General features: G+C 37.6%; 2 protein-coding genes across 2 annotated transcripts in view; one reads left to right on the top strand and one right to left on the bottom strand.

Annotated features, from left to right (window-relative positions):
• The window catches only part of IMPL1 (myo-inositol monophosphatase like 1), a 93,686-nt gene extending 85,385 nt beyond the window's left edge, over window positions 1-8,301 (bottom strand). Inside the window, exon 1 of the mRNA XM_088953622.1 lies at window positions 7,820-8,301. Within this exon, the coding sequence (XP_088809748.1) occupies window positions 7,820-8,149 (330 nt within the window). The 5' untranslated portion in view covers window positions 8,150-8,301. The remainder of the gene's footprint in view (window positions 1-7,819) is intronic.
• A 6,771-nt stretch (window positions 8,302-15,072) lies between these two features.
• LOC148846441 (protein CYSTEINE-RICH TRANSMEMBRANE MODULE 9-like) lies at window positions 15,073-16,602 on the top strand. Its single transcript, XM_088952980.1, has 3 exons — window positions 15,073-16,007; window positions 16,117-16,288; window positions 16,374-16,602. Exons 1-3 carry the CDS (start codon window positions 15,974-15,976, stop codon window positions 16,417-16,419), a joined length of 252 nt encoding a protein of 83 aa, XP_088809106.1. The 5' UTR covers window positions 15,073-15,973; the 3' UTR covers window positions 16,420-16,602.
• Window positions 16,603-17,086: the final 484 nt, after the last annotated feature.

Raw genomic sequence — 17,086 nt, forward strand, 5'->3', positions numbered from 1 at the left:
CATTCTGCCCTCTTCTATTCTCTCTTCTCCGCCTTCTTCTCTTACTCTGCTTTCTTCTTTTTTTCTTGGCTGATCACATCCTAAACCTAGTATGTAAACAGCTGTAAATTCAAGTTGGTATCAGAGCAGGATTAGATTTGTTTAGAGATCTCATGTAAGCTTAAGTCAACCTCCCAAGGTTGTTTCTTGCTTTGGAGATTGCATAGTGATTAGAAAGAATCAGAGATACCAATGCTGTTGAGGTTTAGGGATTATATCTCAGATTGAAGGTAGCACACAGTTTTCTGGGTGGTTTTACAATTTTCCTTGAGATTAACAGCAGGAGATAGACTTCTTGAAACATCTGGAGGGAGCCGTTGATATTTTAGACTTTCTCCAGGGTTGCTTTTAGGTTTTCTCTTGAGAAACATTCAGTTTATTGTTCATCTGGTCCTACTCAGTTTTTGGGATACTTTTTTCTATTTGGAAAGAGGTCAATTGAGTTTCTTTTCTTTGCTTAGTTCAGCATGGAGACTATTGGGAATGAACAAAAATCTGTTGAAAAAGGCCTTGTAGGGGCTGGTAATATGACAAAAAGCAATCCCTTTTAAATCACCACAATTAAGTTTGATGTGGCAAACTACTTGGAGTGGGCTCAATCAACCATGATGGCCATTGGAGGAAGAAGAAAGTTAGGATATATGACTGGTGACACTAAGAAGCCAGCCAAGGAAGACACCACTTATGCAAAATGGGTTCAAGAGAATTATATAGTGATCACTTGAATGTGCAATTCAATGCAGCTCCATATCAGCAGAAATTATCTTTGGGCAAAGACAGCCAAGGATATCTGGGATAATATGAAGCAAACTTATTCTTAGCCTCTTGATGTGGCCAGGGCTTATGAGTTAAAAACTGAATTTAATATCTGAAGTGATGGGAGAAATCTGTATCAATTTATTTATTTAACTGAAGTCCTAGTGGCATGAGATTAATCATCTTGAAACAATTGAGTGGAAAAGTACAAAGGATGCAACAACTTATAACAAGTTGGTGGAAAGAAACAGAGTTTTTTAATTTCTATGGGGCTGAATTATGATTTTGACATTGTGAGACAGCAACTCCTTTTTTTATCAACAAATATTTATTTTTATTTCATTAAATAGAATAATATAGTGGCAGTGCCTCAATTTGGGAACTTTCATGCTCTTAATCTTTTGATAAATTCACTCATTATTCATCAAAAAAACTTCTTTCTACAAGTGAATAGGCTTTGTACATGGGGGGGAGGGTTCTGTCACACAACTAGTCCATACGAGGTAAAAGAACACCAGAATCCAGGGGTGAATCCAGAATGAATCAACCTCACCCCAAAGAGTAAGAATATATATACATATATAGAAAATCCCTTATTGGACAAAAGGAGAATACAAGAAAGAAAGAAATGAAGGATAGTGTACATCAGGGACTACAGTAATAAGGTACAACATCAGGATTCTCGACTACACATTGAGGGGGAGTGTGGAGAATCCTGATGTTGTACCTACCTTATTATTGTAGTCCCTGATGTACACTATCCTTTATTTCTTTCTTTCTTCTGGTGCTCTTTTCCCTTGTACAAATTAGTTGTGTGGCAGAACCCTCCCCCTAATGTACAAAGCCTATTTGCTTCTAATTTCCTAAGCTGGTCAAAGAAGGGGGGAAGAATACTTTAGAGATGCACAAGGGCAGCAATGTGTTGGACAATCTGGGAGGAGATGAGAAAGCTGATCAAAGACTCTTCCATCAAAAAACAAGTATAGAAGTTGTCATTGAAGCTATCACCATCAAGGCGGTCCATTGGGTTAGGTCATTGGATACTTTTAGAGATGTTCCTGGCATTGAGGTGATGAGAAAGTGGAGGGAGGTGGCTGATTCTGCTCCAGTTAAGGAGGTGGGTTGGCCTTTGTGATCCCCACCCTCTAGTGGTTTCATTAAATTTAACTTTGATGGTGTTTATCTTCCTTGCTGTAACTATGATATTTTAATAAAATTGCTGAAGTTGTTATTGATCAAAAAAAAAAAAAAACTTAACTTTGATGGTAGCAGGGAAGGCAATCAAGGTCCTTTTTCCATTGGAGGAGTTTTCAGGAATGAAGAAGGAAATACCATTGCCCTCTTCTCAGGCCCAATTGGTGAAGGGGATTCTTTAAGAGCTGAAACTATGGCTGTTATGGAAGGGATCCAAAAGGCTAAAGAGCTGATTATCAGGAAGTTAGTAATAGAAGGTGATTCAAAGCTTGTAATTAGTTGGCTTCAAAAAAAGGAGGAAGATTGATGGTGCTGCTACATCTATGAGAAGAGGAAAGCTGTTAAATTGCTACAAGGAGTAGAGGTGTCTTGTAATTGGGTCAAAAAAGAGATGCAAATGTTGTTGCCAGTACACTTGCTAAGCAAGGGGTGGGAAGGAATGGTTTATTTTGGGCTGTATTGTAATCTTTCTTTTGGGAAGGGCTAAGAGTATTTATTCCTCCCCCTTCTTATTGCACTAAATTTCTTCTTTTAATGAAAATGGTTTTGTTATTGATCTATATATATATATATAAACTTCATTTTGTTGATTCTTAAGGTGGAAGGAGCATGTAGAGTGACAGATTTTAGACCGACAAGCCTAATTTTAAGCCCTTACAAATAATTGTGAAGGTTTTATCGACAAGGCTGAGGAAGGTGTTTCATTTGGTGGTGGGTCCTATGCAAATGGCTTTTGCAGAAGGTAAACAAATTTTGGATGGGGTGCTGATTGCAAGTGAGTGTGTTGATTCTAGAATAAAAAGTGGGGGTGGAATGAGTGGTGTGTAAAATTGATATGGAGAAGGCATATGATCATGTAGAGTGGAGTTTTTTGGAGGAAGTGCTTACAAGGATGGGTTTTGGGGAGAAGTGGAGGAGCTGGATTTTTTCAGGTGTGTCTTCAGCCTCTTTCTCGGTGTTGGTTAACAGGGTTTCTACAGAATTCATCACATCCACAAGGGGGATAAGACAGGGAGACCCAGTGTCACCAATGCTATTTGTTTTGGTGGTTGAGGTGTCGGGGTTATTATTTGGGAGAGGAGTGGAAGCAGATTTGTTTTCTGGTTTTAAGGTGGGAAGAGGGGACCTGACAATTATACATCTACAGTATGCTGATGACACCTTAGTCTTCATGGTTGCTTCAGTGGAGAAGTTGCTAAATCTAAGGGCAATATTGAAAAGCTTTGAATTGTTGGCTGGACTGAAATCAATTTGAAATTTTGAAGAAAAGTGTGATGATAGGAGTGGAGAACATACCCAATATATGTCTTGAAGAATGTGCAAAGGCACTAAGCTGTTTGGTGGGAGAAATTCTGTTTTATTTGGTTCCCATTGGTGCAAAGGCTTTAGCTCTCTCAGCCTGGCAACCAGTGATACAAAAAATAGATCAAAAGCTAGCAGGGTGGAAAGGGACGTATTTATCTTTGGGAGGAAGGATTACACTAATAAAGAGTCTGCTTTCCAATCTACCTATTTATTATCTTTCAATTCTCAAGGTTCCATCTATAGGTACAGATGAGATTAAGAGGATTCAGAAGAAGCTTTTATGGAACTTCAATTCAGAAGTTAAAAAGTTCCATCTTGTTTAACAGGAATGGGTCTGCAGGGCAATGAAGGATGGAGGGTTGGACATTAGAAAGGTGAGGGTGATGAATAAGGCATTATTGGGAAAGTGGGAGTAGAGGTTTGGGACTGAGAGAGAAGCTCTTGGGAGAAGGGTGGTGGAGTGTAAATTTGGAGTTATTATCTTTGGGTGGGATTCAAGGGAGGTAGCGTCATCTTATGCTTTGGGTGTTTGGGAGGTTATTATGAAATTTCATTATTTGATGGTCAACTTGACAGGATGGAGGGTAGGCTTGGGTAACGCCATTAGTTTTGGGAGGATGATTGGTTGGGAATTGGGAAACTCAGTGAAATATGTCCAAGGCTTTAAAATCTAAGTGAAAAGAATATTGTTATAGTACAATGTTATGAAGTTAAGCAGGATTTGGTGGTTTGGGCTCCAAGGTTTAGGAGGCCTTTTCTGGATAGAGAGGTGGAAGAATGCATACAGTTAGTCCAGATTACAAGAAGCAGAGATCAACGTCAAAAGGCCTGATGAGAGATGGTCGAAAGAGTGCAGAAATGGAAGATTTACAGTGAAATCTTTCTACAAAGCTCTTCTTAGAAGTCGGGTTGAATGGTTAGAGATTAAAGGCATTTGGAGAAATCCAGTCCCTCAAGAGTAGAGGCTTTTGCATGGCTGGTGTCTTTAGACAGCACCCTGACACAAAATCATATCAAACAGAGAGGTATTCATCTAGCAAGCGTCTCTATGTGAATTGAAAGAAGAGGACGTGTTTCACTTTTTCCATGGCTGCAAGTTCTCCTTCTTTGTTTTGGGCTTCTTCTTCCATCTCTTCGACAAAGAAATTTGGCCACCCGGTTAACCAAGTGAAATCTTGGCATACTGGCCTAACAAGGGGTGAGCATAATTCGGTTAAAACCGAAAAACCGAACCAAAATTTTGGTTTCGGTTTACGGTTTGGTTTCGGTTGCAAAATCGGTTTTCGGTTTCGGTTGTCATGGTTCACAAATCGGTTAACCGAAAAAACCGATTTAAAGTTATATAAATTGTTTAATAATATCGATAGTTGATACGTAGATCAATGCATACTTGCATAGGACTTAATAGAAAGTGGAAGCTGCCCAGCCCAATACAAGGAAACTTAAATGTCAAGACTATAAAGTTTAACTAAAAAGGGAAAACTAAAAAGAATAAGAGAAAAACCTTTTCAGGCCTTCTTTTCCTTCTTGAGCACGTCAGTCTCTACTCTTTAGAGTCTAGTCTATGAGAGTCTACAGTCTACTCTATAGAGTCTAGTCTATACTCTCTAAACTCTAACCCTCTCCTCTTCGTCTTCTTCTTCTCTTCCTCAAACTCCTCCAGCTCCAAGCCTCAAACTCTCAAACTTTCAAAGATTCCAAGTCTCCTAATTGGCCTATAGTGAAGACTGCAGGCAGAGGACAAGAGAGGGAGTGGAAAAAATCAACGTCTCATACAGTCATACTCTCGAGTCTCATCTCCACCTTTCAAACCCAGAACCAGAAGTCAGAAGACTCAGAACTCAGAAGTAAGAAGAGAGTGAGACAAGCAAGGCAGCGAGCTAATGGCAGCAACCAGATGATAGAGATAGCGAGGTTGCATCCTGCAACCACCTTTCTCTGTTTTGGTTGGGGGTGGATTTCTATTTTGGTTTTTAACCAAAATAACCAAAATAACCAAATAAAATTTTGGTTCGGTTTGATCAGTTTCAACCAATTTCGATTCGGTTTTAGCCTATGATAGATCAGTTGTAAAAAAATCGGTTTTTTCGGTTCAGTTTTTAACCGAACAAACCGAATGCTCACCCCTAGGCCTAACATACAAGGACGCAAAAAAAAAAAAAAAAAAAAAAAAAAAAAAAAAAAAACTAAAATTTTTTGGAGCTGTATTCCTTTTGCAATCTGGTAGGAAATATGGAAAGATAGGAATAAAAGAATTTTTGAAGGAAAGGCATGTAAAAGGATGAAGACTTGCACATGGATTGGCACAAGACTAATGGATTGGGGTCTAATTTTACCAGAATTCAGAGAAGATTTAAGAAGCTCCTTTGAGAAAAACTTTTGGGAAACAATTGGATGGGGCAGGGTTTTAGGGTAGCTTGCTTTTTTTTATGTAAAATGAAGTAATCTATCTTTACTATATTGGTGATTTCTCATCACCTTTTTAATTTTTCTTTTTCTTATATTGTAATCTGTTGTTCTCTTTAGCTTTCCTCTCTCTTCAATAAAATTTTATTTTTTATTTACTACAAAAAAAAAAGCTTACCTCTCCCTGATCTTGTGCTTGGCTTTGAATCTTTAATAAAACTTATGTGTCATTGATAAAAAAAAAAAAAAAATTATAAAACCAAGATGAATGAGTGGAATGAGCAAACTTTTGGGAGACTTCAAGAAAGGAAATTGCATATTTTGAATCAAATTGAGAATATAGATTGCTCAGAATTAGAAGAGGGAATAGAATTATTATAGGAAAATAACAGGAAAGGAGGATAATTAAAAGCTGAACTAGAAATCATTACTCAAAGAGAGGAAATAAATTGGAGACAAAAATCAAGGCGTAAAGGGATGAAAGAAGGAGATGGGAAAACCAAATGTTTTCATGCTTTAGAAAATGAAAGGAAAAAGAAATTAATAACAAATTTGAGGTAAATGGGGATAAAATCCTAGATGAGGGGGAGCTTGAAAACATTTTAACATCACACTTCAGGACATTATACGCTCCTCCATTGAATAAAAGCCCTATTTTTGGAAAAGTGCAATGGAATTTAATCCCAGAAGTGATGGCTGGGAAGTTAGAAAACCCTTTTGTGGAGAATGAAATTAGAAAAGCTGTTGTGGGGATGTCTGGAGACAAGGCTCTGGGTCCATATGGGTTTACAGTGACTTTTTTCCATGAATGTTGGGACATGGGACAGCATTAAGGAAGATTCTTTTTTTTTCTCTTTTTGAGAAAAGGTAAGGGATTGCATTAATAAATAAAAGATCCCTATACAACAAGAGACTGCAACAAGGAATGTACAGGAACTTCCAAGTATTGCCATATCCCCAACCCATATATAAAAAAGGAATTAAAGCCCTCGTCTTTAAACAATTTATGAATGGTAAACCACAAAAACATCTTTCTTATAATTTTCTTGAATACAGAGCCACTAGAGTAGCTCCTTTCTTCAAAGATCCTAGCATTTCTTTCTTGCCATATACACCAAAAAACCACAGCTGGAACCATGTTCCAGGCCATCGTTCCTGTTTTGATCAAACCTCCCATCCTCCACCCCTTCACAAAATCCACCACAGATTTAGGACAGCAACTCTTCACCTCAAACAAGTGCCAGATTCTGGACCAAATCTCATTAAAAAAAACAAAAAAAAAAAAAAAAAAAACTGCACTCCAGTGAGATGACTCGTCTACTCTATGCAATCTGCAGATAGAACATAATAATCAAAATCCAGCATCATACCCTCCTTCAGAAAATTGTCCCTTGTTAGAATTCTGTTCAGGTAGGCAGTCCATACAAAAAAGGGTACCTTTGATAGACATTCTTACAACATATTACAAGTCTCAGTAAAAATATATTTAGCAAATACGGCTAGTATTTTGCTGTTTCAGTGGCATGACTGTTCAAATTTCAGTCATTTTCTCCAATTTAAACTTACAAATTCCATCAAACCAACCTAGCCACTACCTAATTGAACTAAAATTGTCCACCTGTAATCAAGTTGAAACATAAACCATAGGAGGCTAACGTTCATTTGGAACAAAAGGTGGTAACAAGTATGTGATTACTTTTGGTGTGTCCAAGAGTTTTAGCAAACTCTAAAAGCTCAGATTCTCAATTACACTTAAATCCTTCAGGAGCTGCAGCCTTAATTTTCTCAAACTTCTTCATAATTCCTGCAGTTTCCAACAACTTCAACTCATTTACCATTTAATCACATCAACATTCTGAATCTTATTCAGAAAAGTTCTCTCGAAGATAAATTTCCAACATGGATATCAGATTAAGTGAATTCAAAAAAGGAACTAAAATTTCCTTTAGGACTGCAAATTTCAGGAACATTTTACTCTTCAGCAATACCTTAAAAGGCAAAAAGCTGCTTGGAATTAATTGGTCCGTTTGATTCGGCATCATACACTTAATGGATTCTGCTTTGAATGAGAAATGTAGAAAAAGTTTAAAATGGGAAAGCAAAAAATTAGCAACCGAACCTCTGCGCCAGTCTTCGCAGCATTTTCAACTACTTCAAGGAGTTGCTTCGAAGGTATTGGTCCAGTTGATTCGGCTCCCACTTTCGGGTATCGCTTCTCATTGGGAATTTCGGACAACAGAGATTTCGTGCAGAATCTTCTCGTGGGTGTTGTGGCGCAGGATATAATCCTGGGGAACCCATGTTCCAGGCTTCTGAAACTACAATAACCCCTAGCGAAATTCAATGGAAGAAGCAGATTTTGCTGTATAAGTGGCAAAACTGATTTGGGTATTTGACAGTGTCTCAGACTCTGAGAAAATGTCGTTGAAGAAATTAGAGATTGACCCATTTGCAGGCTTATGGGAAAAGAGCAGAATTTCCCAGGTTTTCTGAGTCTCTCATTAAGGATGTGTGATGTGGTAAGGGGTAACGGGTGGAGTGTCAAATGTTTGCAGAACGGGTCGTGCAGCAAATACGTGGGAGTGCAAATGAAAAGAACACAAATTCCGGTTTAATTTTGTTTTAGATATCATTTCATTTTATTTCACATCTTATTTTACTTCATTTATAATACAATCAAACATTTTGGAACAAAAAATAAGTTAAAATTTGCACCCAAATCATTTATACTATCATAACTTTGCATCAATGCAAATTTGCATTGCAATCAAACACAGCGTAAATTGTGTCATGACGAGCCGATATGGCATGACTTTTTGGGGCGCGTGCGTGCCTCATTTAGGATGAGCTCAACCCAGCCCATGGCACAAGACCATGCGAGCCAGGCCCCGGACCGCGTACCTAGGCTAGGCAAGCTATGGTTTGGGCCAAGTGGACCAGTATTTTTACTTTGTTTTTTTTTTTTCATTTTTTGGAATTTTTGTTAAATAAAGTAATACAAATTTTGAGAAAAAATAAAAATTTAACAGAAAAAATACTTAATAAAATACAAAATAGATAATAAAGTAAAAAATATTAAAAATCTTATTTCATTTGAATTTGAATAATACTCAATACAATGGAATATTGGAAATGGTGATACTGATGTGTGGGTTGGAAGCACCCCAAAAGTTTTCTTGGAGCACCGACAACATTTTCAACACAGGTACCCATTATCCAATGCCACGTCACTGCCACCTCACGTTCAAGTCAATGTTGGCAGCAATGAGCTGCAGCTCCAAGAAACGTTAACATGCCTTTCCTGGAACAAATCCACACTTTTTTTGGACCATTTTCAAACAAATGACGTTGATGTGACACCTGGAGGGTTTTCGGAAGCAACTGGCAACATGCCAAACGGATGCTTAATTAACGGTGAACCTGGAGGGTATTTCACTCCATCCAGAGGCCTAAGGCAAAGTTTCCCCTTATCATTTAGAAAGTGGACAATTGCATGGTATCGCGGGGGATTAGATGTTCTCCTGCAGAAATCAATCGTATCGAAGCACAACTTGATAACTTTTGTAAATGGTCAGTCCAGAGTTATACTCATCTTTTAGGGAGCTCGACGGATGGGAGGTGATGAATTATACTCAGGCCTCCCCCTCCCATTAGGCCGACCCACAATCAAGGACTGGTCAATGCTTATTGAAAGAATGAAAATCTTTGTGGTTGTTGAGTAGCTCCCAAGTTCAAAAATATTCAACTAGCAACGGGGAAAATCTTTGCATTTCCAAAATAAAACAACTAGCAACTGCAAGAGATTGAACAACCAAAAATCTTCTGTCCAAAAACTTGTACACTGCTGCATTTTGTCTCTAACCTAGTGTTTTATTTCTTTTGGTATTTTATAGCACTTCGTATTTGCAGTGGCTTCAACGGATTGAACAGGGTAAGAAATGCCCCAATCTCTGTTCACACAACCCATTGTCGTAGAGAAGCCTTTTCCCACATTCAAAAATATTCATCCCAAAATACTGGAGGCAAAAACTTCTATTTTCGTTATAGTAGCAGCAAGGTCTCTGTTCTAAGTTTGATTTGATCAATTTTTGTTATTTGTTTCTCTTATATTTATTCCACTTGCAGCAGGCAAAAGGTCTTGGGTAAATTTCTTAAACTGCCTTTATGATTTATGATACCCTTACCGTTTCAAAATTAACAGAAAGATGAAAAAAGACCATTTTACCCTTTGGTCTTCTTTAAATTTTCAAAATAAAACCTTCATCGTCTAAGTCTAAGAATCAGCGTCTTTTGCTTTTTTCGGCTGGATATTCTGTCGGTCACGTGATGCTATAAGACAACAGTTCACTATCCTATTCCGCCACTACCGCTACAACTCAAACCAGCGGTGGTAGCAATCCCTACCCTCTCCTTCGGTCTCCTTTTATCATTTTCTCTGCCTCTCCTTCATCCCGTTTCTCTCTCTTTCATCTTCCCTCCTCTTCCTCTTCCTCTTCCTCTTTCTCTTTCTCTTTCTTCTTCTTCCTCTCCTTCCTGTTGGTGACATTTCCATTCTTCCTCTACCTTTGTTTCCCGGTTACAGAAGAGAACCAGTCCAGCTAGGGGAGAGAGTAAGCAAAGAGAGTGATAGAGAGGAAATAAAAGGGAAGAGGGGAGAGAGCGATGGTTCGCCAATACTGTAAGTCGCAATGGCTGCGGTGGAGTTTCAGAACGAGTGAGCAGAACAGAGGAGTAGGAAAGATAGAAAAAATCACAGTATAGTTAACTTTTCCCCAACCATCTCAGATGATTCAGAAGATGATCCTGATGTACTTCTTTTTTACCAAAATGGCTCATCTGATTCTGTGATTCTAACAAAAAAAATGCGAGTTTTTAAATCTTTCCAAACGCGCTTCCGTCTTTCCTGATCTTCCATTCTGAGAAGAGATTCACTTTCAAAAATATCCCCATGCAGATCAACTTTCTCTGTAGTTAGCAGGGTGTCACCATTTTATTCTATACTTCGACTATCAGGACTGGCTTCTCCTTCGTCCAGTGATGGAACTGGATTTAGTTCCCATACTACTGACAGTGGCGGACATTCATTTAGGCTAGTTATGTAAGGTGGCACACTGTCTGTCTTGTTCATTGGCTAGTGCACGCAAAGAACGCGTTGTCGTGCTAAGACGGGCTGGCTGGGAATTAGTCTGAATCCTCCGGTCTCACAGGGAACTGATTGGTTGTGGCAGTCAAAATTTCCCCGCCTTTCTTTCTCTAAGATTTTAAGGTCCTTCGCTTCGCCGAGGTGGCCACCCCTCGTTTGTCCATAGCTGCTCCAGGTCGGTGGAGTGTTAATTATTCTGTTCTTGGGTTGCGCGAGCAAATGTAGAGTCTTGTTTTGCTAGGTTTGATGAACATTCAGCAGAAGCAACATAGTGCTGGTTATCTACGTGTTTTTGTGCACTCAAAATCCGCCAAACTCGATTTTTACTCAAAAAATAAAATTGCAGATAGGTCAGGTTTGATATAAATATTGGCTGCCAACGTTGAATTTTATAGAAACCATGGTCGCCGGTGCAGTTCGAGGAACCGATTATTGTGTTGACCGAAATATTAACGGATGTTAACAGTTAGGATAGTCAATTTTTCAAACAGTAAAAGTACACTTAATCAATTAATTAAACCATAATGGTAATTTAAGAAACCCATTTCATTAGATTTTGTTTTTTGTCTATATATTATATTTTATTCTTTTTTCATTATTTCTATTTCAAACAATGATTATTCGTTGTCACTTCAATTGAAGTTGTAGTCTTACAATTTTTTTCATTGTTCCCAGTTTATTCAAACCAATCTTTATAATTTTTTTATTTGTTCTCATCTCAATTTGAACCAACCTGTTCATTGTCTTATCAAGTTTATCTATTTTCATGCACATCATCATCATCATCCGTTTTATATTTCCATCCATCATTTTGTAAATTTTTGGAGCTTCATTTTAGCCTAAGGTGAGGGTTAAATTATATATATTTCCAAAAAATATGTTATGAAATGGAGACTACAGCTGATAAAACAAATCATTTTGTACACCCAAATTAAACCGAAAAAATAATGTGTACCAAAAAAATTATTCCTAAATGTAAGTTGGGTTTGTGTTGATTTGTATAAATATGTAATGCGCCATTATTTGTGATTATATCAAACACATTTACAATTATTTAATAAGGAAAACATTAATTAATGAAGACAATTGACTTTAAAAGTTGAGAGGGTACCCTATGTTCAGCGCTAGGCTGAACTTGTGCTTGTATCGTATGTTTCAAACTTTTAGTGTGTAAGGGTTTCTGATTTTCTAAGTGTGCATGATTGATTTTTGCTCAACAGTCAAATCCAACATCCATAAACAACAAAAATTGACTAGTGTTCTACTATGGTATTGATTTTTTTGTCACAAATTTAGCAGACCTGGTTTAGCACTAGGCCAGACCTAACCTCATTTGTATCATTTACAAAAGGGCTGAGATTGATTAGATTGTATACTCCAAAAGAAGTATAGAGAGTAGCTTACTTGTGCAACTTTGAGCAATTCAATTTTAACTTTTCTAAGGTCTTTGGTGAACAGTAATGGTTGATATTGTCTTGGTAACATCAACAATTGAAAATCATTCATTTTAGAAAAAAAAAAAGAATATTGGTGAGCTTACTTAACAAAAGGACTAGTTTTAGTGAAGTTCCTAAACTTGCTTGGCAAGCTAAACATGACTAACATCCATGCTTACTTTGAGAAAGGAGTGTTGGGTCGAGTGGTTAAGTGTTGTTGAGCTTATTTATCATTCTATGTCCTAGTTCTATGGTTTGTTATGGGCCTTTAGTTATTGGGCATAAGTTTGTTTTATTTTGTTTTATCTAGGTGCCCCATCACTAATTAGGGACATTTTAGTTTTATTCTGTAATATCTTAATATTAATACAAATATTAGTTTCTAGGGTGGCTGAGATGAGATTGCCACCCATTCACTGATCTCTCTCTTCTCTTCTCTCCTTCTCTCCTTCTCCTCCTCCTCCTCCTCCTCCTCTTCTACTTCTGCACTTCAGCAAACAATCATCATCATCCATTTATTATCCTAATTATATGGGATTGGCTACCTGAATCATGTTTTGCCAATTCGTTTTATTTAAAACCATATCTACTGTTAAACTATTAGTACTTAAATCATTTCTTAATATTTCTACCCATGTCTTTTTTAGTCTACTTCTACCTCTTCTAGCTCCTTCCAATTAACGAATTACTTGTAACGGGAGTTGGTGGTGGTCTTCTATGCATGTAACTAAAACAGCTTAGCCTACTCTCTTTCATTTACTTATTGGAGCTATTCATAGATTTCTATGGATGGCTTCATCATCCTATACTGTTTAACTTTTCCACTCATCTATCTTAGCATTATCATTTCTGCCAAACTCATTTTCTAAGCATATTATTTCTTGACCACCCAACACTTTGCTCTATACAACATAGCTAGCCTTACAATTGTTTTATAGGATTTTCCTTTTAATTATAGTGGTATTCTCCTATCAAAAGTTCAAAAGCACCCCTCCACTTTTTACAACCTACTCTAATTCTGTAGATGACATCATCCTCGGACTCTCCCTTGTTATAAATTATTGAACCAAGGTATTGGAAAATGATCGCATTGAATTATCTCTTGGTTTCCAATTTATGTGTATTCTAATTTACACACATATTATTACTAAATTTACATGTCATTTTCTGTGTTTTCGTTCTACTTATTTTAAAACCTCTTGTTTCTAGGGCATTTGTCCATAAATTTAATTTTGCATTTAATTCTTCATTAGTTTCATCCATGGAAACATTATTATAAACAGCATATACTATGGAACTTATTGAATATCTTTAGTCATCTCATCTATGATTAGTGCAAATAGAAAAGGGCTAAGTATTGAAACTTGCTAAAACCATAAAATCTAAATTTTCTCCCACTAATATTCTAACGTTTCCCTAGTTTAATTATATTTCTAATAGAAACATTTCATGACTATTTGCACTCAAAACAAATAATTAGATAATTGACATCTAAACTCAAAATGCCTTAATAGTGCCAATGTTTAAGTGTTTCAAGTAGAAATAACGTACCAAACATCACCTTAGTGTAAGATGAAACCCATGTTTGATAAAATTCGGATCATGCTCCTCAAAGTGTACCACCTCTTTTGTCAAATATTATATTGTCAGCCATTTGTCTTCATTTAAAATAAATGCTTGAAAAGTGACAATGATTTCATTGAACACCTCATACATCTTATTCTTAATCATCCATTTAAAATTGCATGACAAAGTTCAGGTCTACTCCCAACAAGCGCTCCCAATACTATCCCAACAAGTGGGGAATTGTTACTGCTGTGAGGGGTGTAACTTGAGCGGGCTTAACCCGAACTCAGCCTGGCCTACCCCGATTTTTTCATATGTTAGGTTGGATTTTTTGAGCTTTAGGTTGGGCTTGGGCTTGAAAAAGTGGGTTTTTTGTATTTTTCTGGTTGGGCTCGAGTTGAAGTCTTGAGTAACTCGAGCCCGGCACTTTAGATTGATAGTAATGGGTGTATGGCAAGGTCTACATGATATTATTAATTTAATAGTAATGAATGAAAACTTAGTTTGAAGGATTTTTAGATTAATAGAATTGTTTTATTTTATCTTTTCTTTTTCCCCTTTTTAAAATTAAAGCTTTCAGTTTATAATTCAAAGAAAATTTCAAGTATATCTTATACTTTCTAGATGAAATAATATTCCTTTTAATTTTATGATGAAAATTATATTGCATTTTTTTTCTAAATGCAATGCAAGTATTACACATACACATAAATGCATATTAATTTTTAGTTTGAGACTTTGGGCTGATTAACCAATTCAAGTTTGGCCCGGGCCCAGGCCTAATTCGAGTGTCTGAAATTTTAGTGCGGACTGGGCATGGGTCAGACAATTCAGACTTGACCTTGGACTTGGGCTTTAGGTCCAATTCTTAGGGTTGGGCCTGGGTTGAGCTAAAACCCAGCCCACCTGCCCGACTTGCACGAGATGGGATGTGCGTGTGAGATGCCTGTGAGGCGCAAAGTGTGAGAAGCAGATCTGGTCTCCCCTACCTAATGTGCGTGATGGCTGTCGTGTTGTAAGCATTTTATTGATAAGAGGTCCCAACCCAATCTTCTTCTTCCTGTACCGGGCAAGGCTGTAAAATAAAATCCTAAGGACTGATTGGAGGAATCCGATTTGCACCTCACAGCGCATCTCAAACCAATCTCACATCACAGCCATGTATTTAAAACCTCTTTCCATAAATGACAACATATATATACCGGAGATATTCTTTGAAACAGCCGTGAGATTGGTGTGAAGCGCGTTCTTTGACGAGCAAATCCAGATTCTCAGTAACAATGGTTAGATCTTAGATGGACTGTTCTTTAAACAACCATGGATCATGGATTGATTCTCTGTATGTACTCTGAAATGGGTTTAATTCTCTTGTCTAGTTTGATTAAACAACGAAACAAGAAGGCAGCCAAACACTTTAATTTGGATGAATCATCAAAGAGCCGATTGATCTGTAAATCTCAACTCAAACTGTGACTCTGTGAGGCAGAGAGAGAGAGAGACCGAGAAGATACTGGCACCTTCGCCCCAGTGCTGGCGGCGGCCGCGGAGTCCTCTCCGAAAGAAGGATCTACGTGGCGGATTGGTATTGAAGCAGGTTGCGGCCGAGACCGAGTGAACGACTTCTAGACGCAATTGCCAATCGACGACACCAAATTAAGAAAATTCTGATCTGCTATTATATGGCGCATGCTGCGTAGAGCTGTCGGTCATAATCATCAACAAACAAATTATATAAAACAAAAAGTAAAAAGTAAAAAACCACTCCACCTTCGGACCTGTCATTCTCTCAACAAATTTCTTCACCAAACGACGCAACACGTATTAGTATATTTATTAAAAGCTGAAACAATTTTGAGATTTGCTCATTTGGGTCCTTCCTCGAATGAGCGAAGATAAAACTCCATAAATACTACTAGCGTGACTCCCTCCTCAAAATCAATATCTCATTCCCTTTTCCTTCTCCACAACTTGAAGCTCTGAAGCGCCACCCGCCTCACCGTCCATCTTATCTCATCTGATTCTGATCTTTTTTTTATTCTCTCTTTTTTGTTAAAAGATCTGATCTTGGTGTGCATCTCTTCAAGCTTCAAACCGGTGGTATTTTTGTCTCAGTTGCTTTGGTTTAAACATGAGTCATCAGTATGATCAAAACAGAACTCCAGGTAAATTTGGTTGCTGCTGGATCCATTTTCTTTCTTAATTTCTTTCTCGTTTTAAGTTTTTTCAGTCTTCTTGGAATTTGAGAAGTAATTAATGATTTGGGTGCTGTAGAGGCGTATCCACCTCCTCAGAGCTACCCACCACCGGCCGAGGGATACCCTTATCAGGGTCCTTATGTTGTTCCACCGCCGGCTGGTTATCCCATGAAGGATGGCCATGGCTACCCCCAATCAGCTTCCCAGGTTGAAACCAAGGACAGGGGTGATGGATTCTGGAAGGGATGGTGAGTCTCTCTCTCTCTCTCTCTCTCTCTCTCTCTCTCTCATATGATGCTTAATTATTTCCATGTTTTTTTTCTCCATTTGCAGTTGCGCTGCCTTGTGTTGCTGCTGTGTCTTGGATATGTGCTTCTGAGAAGTCTTGGTCTGAGTAATTAGTTGTTTACATTGATTGTTTATGTATTCATTTCATTCTGTTGTATTTATTGTTATTTTGGGGGACGATGTCATTAACTGGTGTTATTGTTTATGGTCATCCTTTGTATTATTGTCTAAGCTTTTATGATGAAGTTACTATTTTTTGGATAGAGTTTATAGAGATTGACTTTGGCATTGACCAGTACTACTGAACTGATTATTGGTGTCTTAAATCATGCTCCCCGGGCTCTTTCATTTTATTCCCAGGGGCAGGGCAATAGAAGGCAAAAGCAATAGGTCTGGTGGACCAGAAAGAACCGAACCGACGGGTCCAATTATTAGGATATGGGTTGGAATTGTATTCCCATTATAATTAGAGGGCAATCTTGTATATAATTGTATTCCCATTATAATATATATTTCGTATTTTTTTTAATGTATAAGTGCCCGGCTGGAGCAGTTACTTTATATGTTACATGGAACACCAAATCACGGAAGCGGTCATTAGTCATTAGTATTGTATTGTATTGTATTAGTTTGAATAGCAGAAAGAAATATATTCTGTACTGTATCTGCGTCTCGTTTATCCTTACTAGTTACCAGCCAAACCAAAATAGAACAATCTTAGAAGGGAAGGGATATAATGAAATGTCTTGATTATGGTG

This window comes from Nelumbo lutea, chromosome 7, assembly GCF_056320005.1.
Source record: "Nelumbo lutea isolate HS-2025 chromosome 7, American lotus-T2T, whole genome shotgun sequence".
Taxonomy (NCBI): Eukaryota; Viridiplantae; Streptophyta; class Magnoliopsida; order Proteales; family Nelumbonaceae; genus Nelumbo; species Nelumbo lutea.

Bases quoted from the DNA above. Each gene is read 5' to 3' on its own strand.
- LOC148846441 (XM_088952980.1), top strand. From the start codon at position 15,974: ATGAGTCATCAGTATGATCAAAACAGAACTCCAG. The intron at 16,008-16,116 runs GTAAATTTGGTT...TGGGTGCTGTAG, and splicing joins TGATCAAAACAGAACTCCAG to AGGCGTATCCACCTCCTCAG. The intron at 16,289-16,373 runs GTGAGTCTCTCT...CTCCATTTGCAG, and splicing joins GATGGATTCTGGAAGGGATG to TTGCGCTGCCTTGTGTTGCT.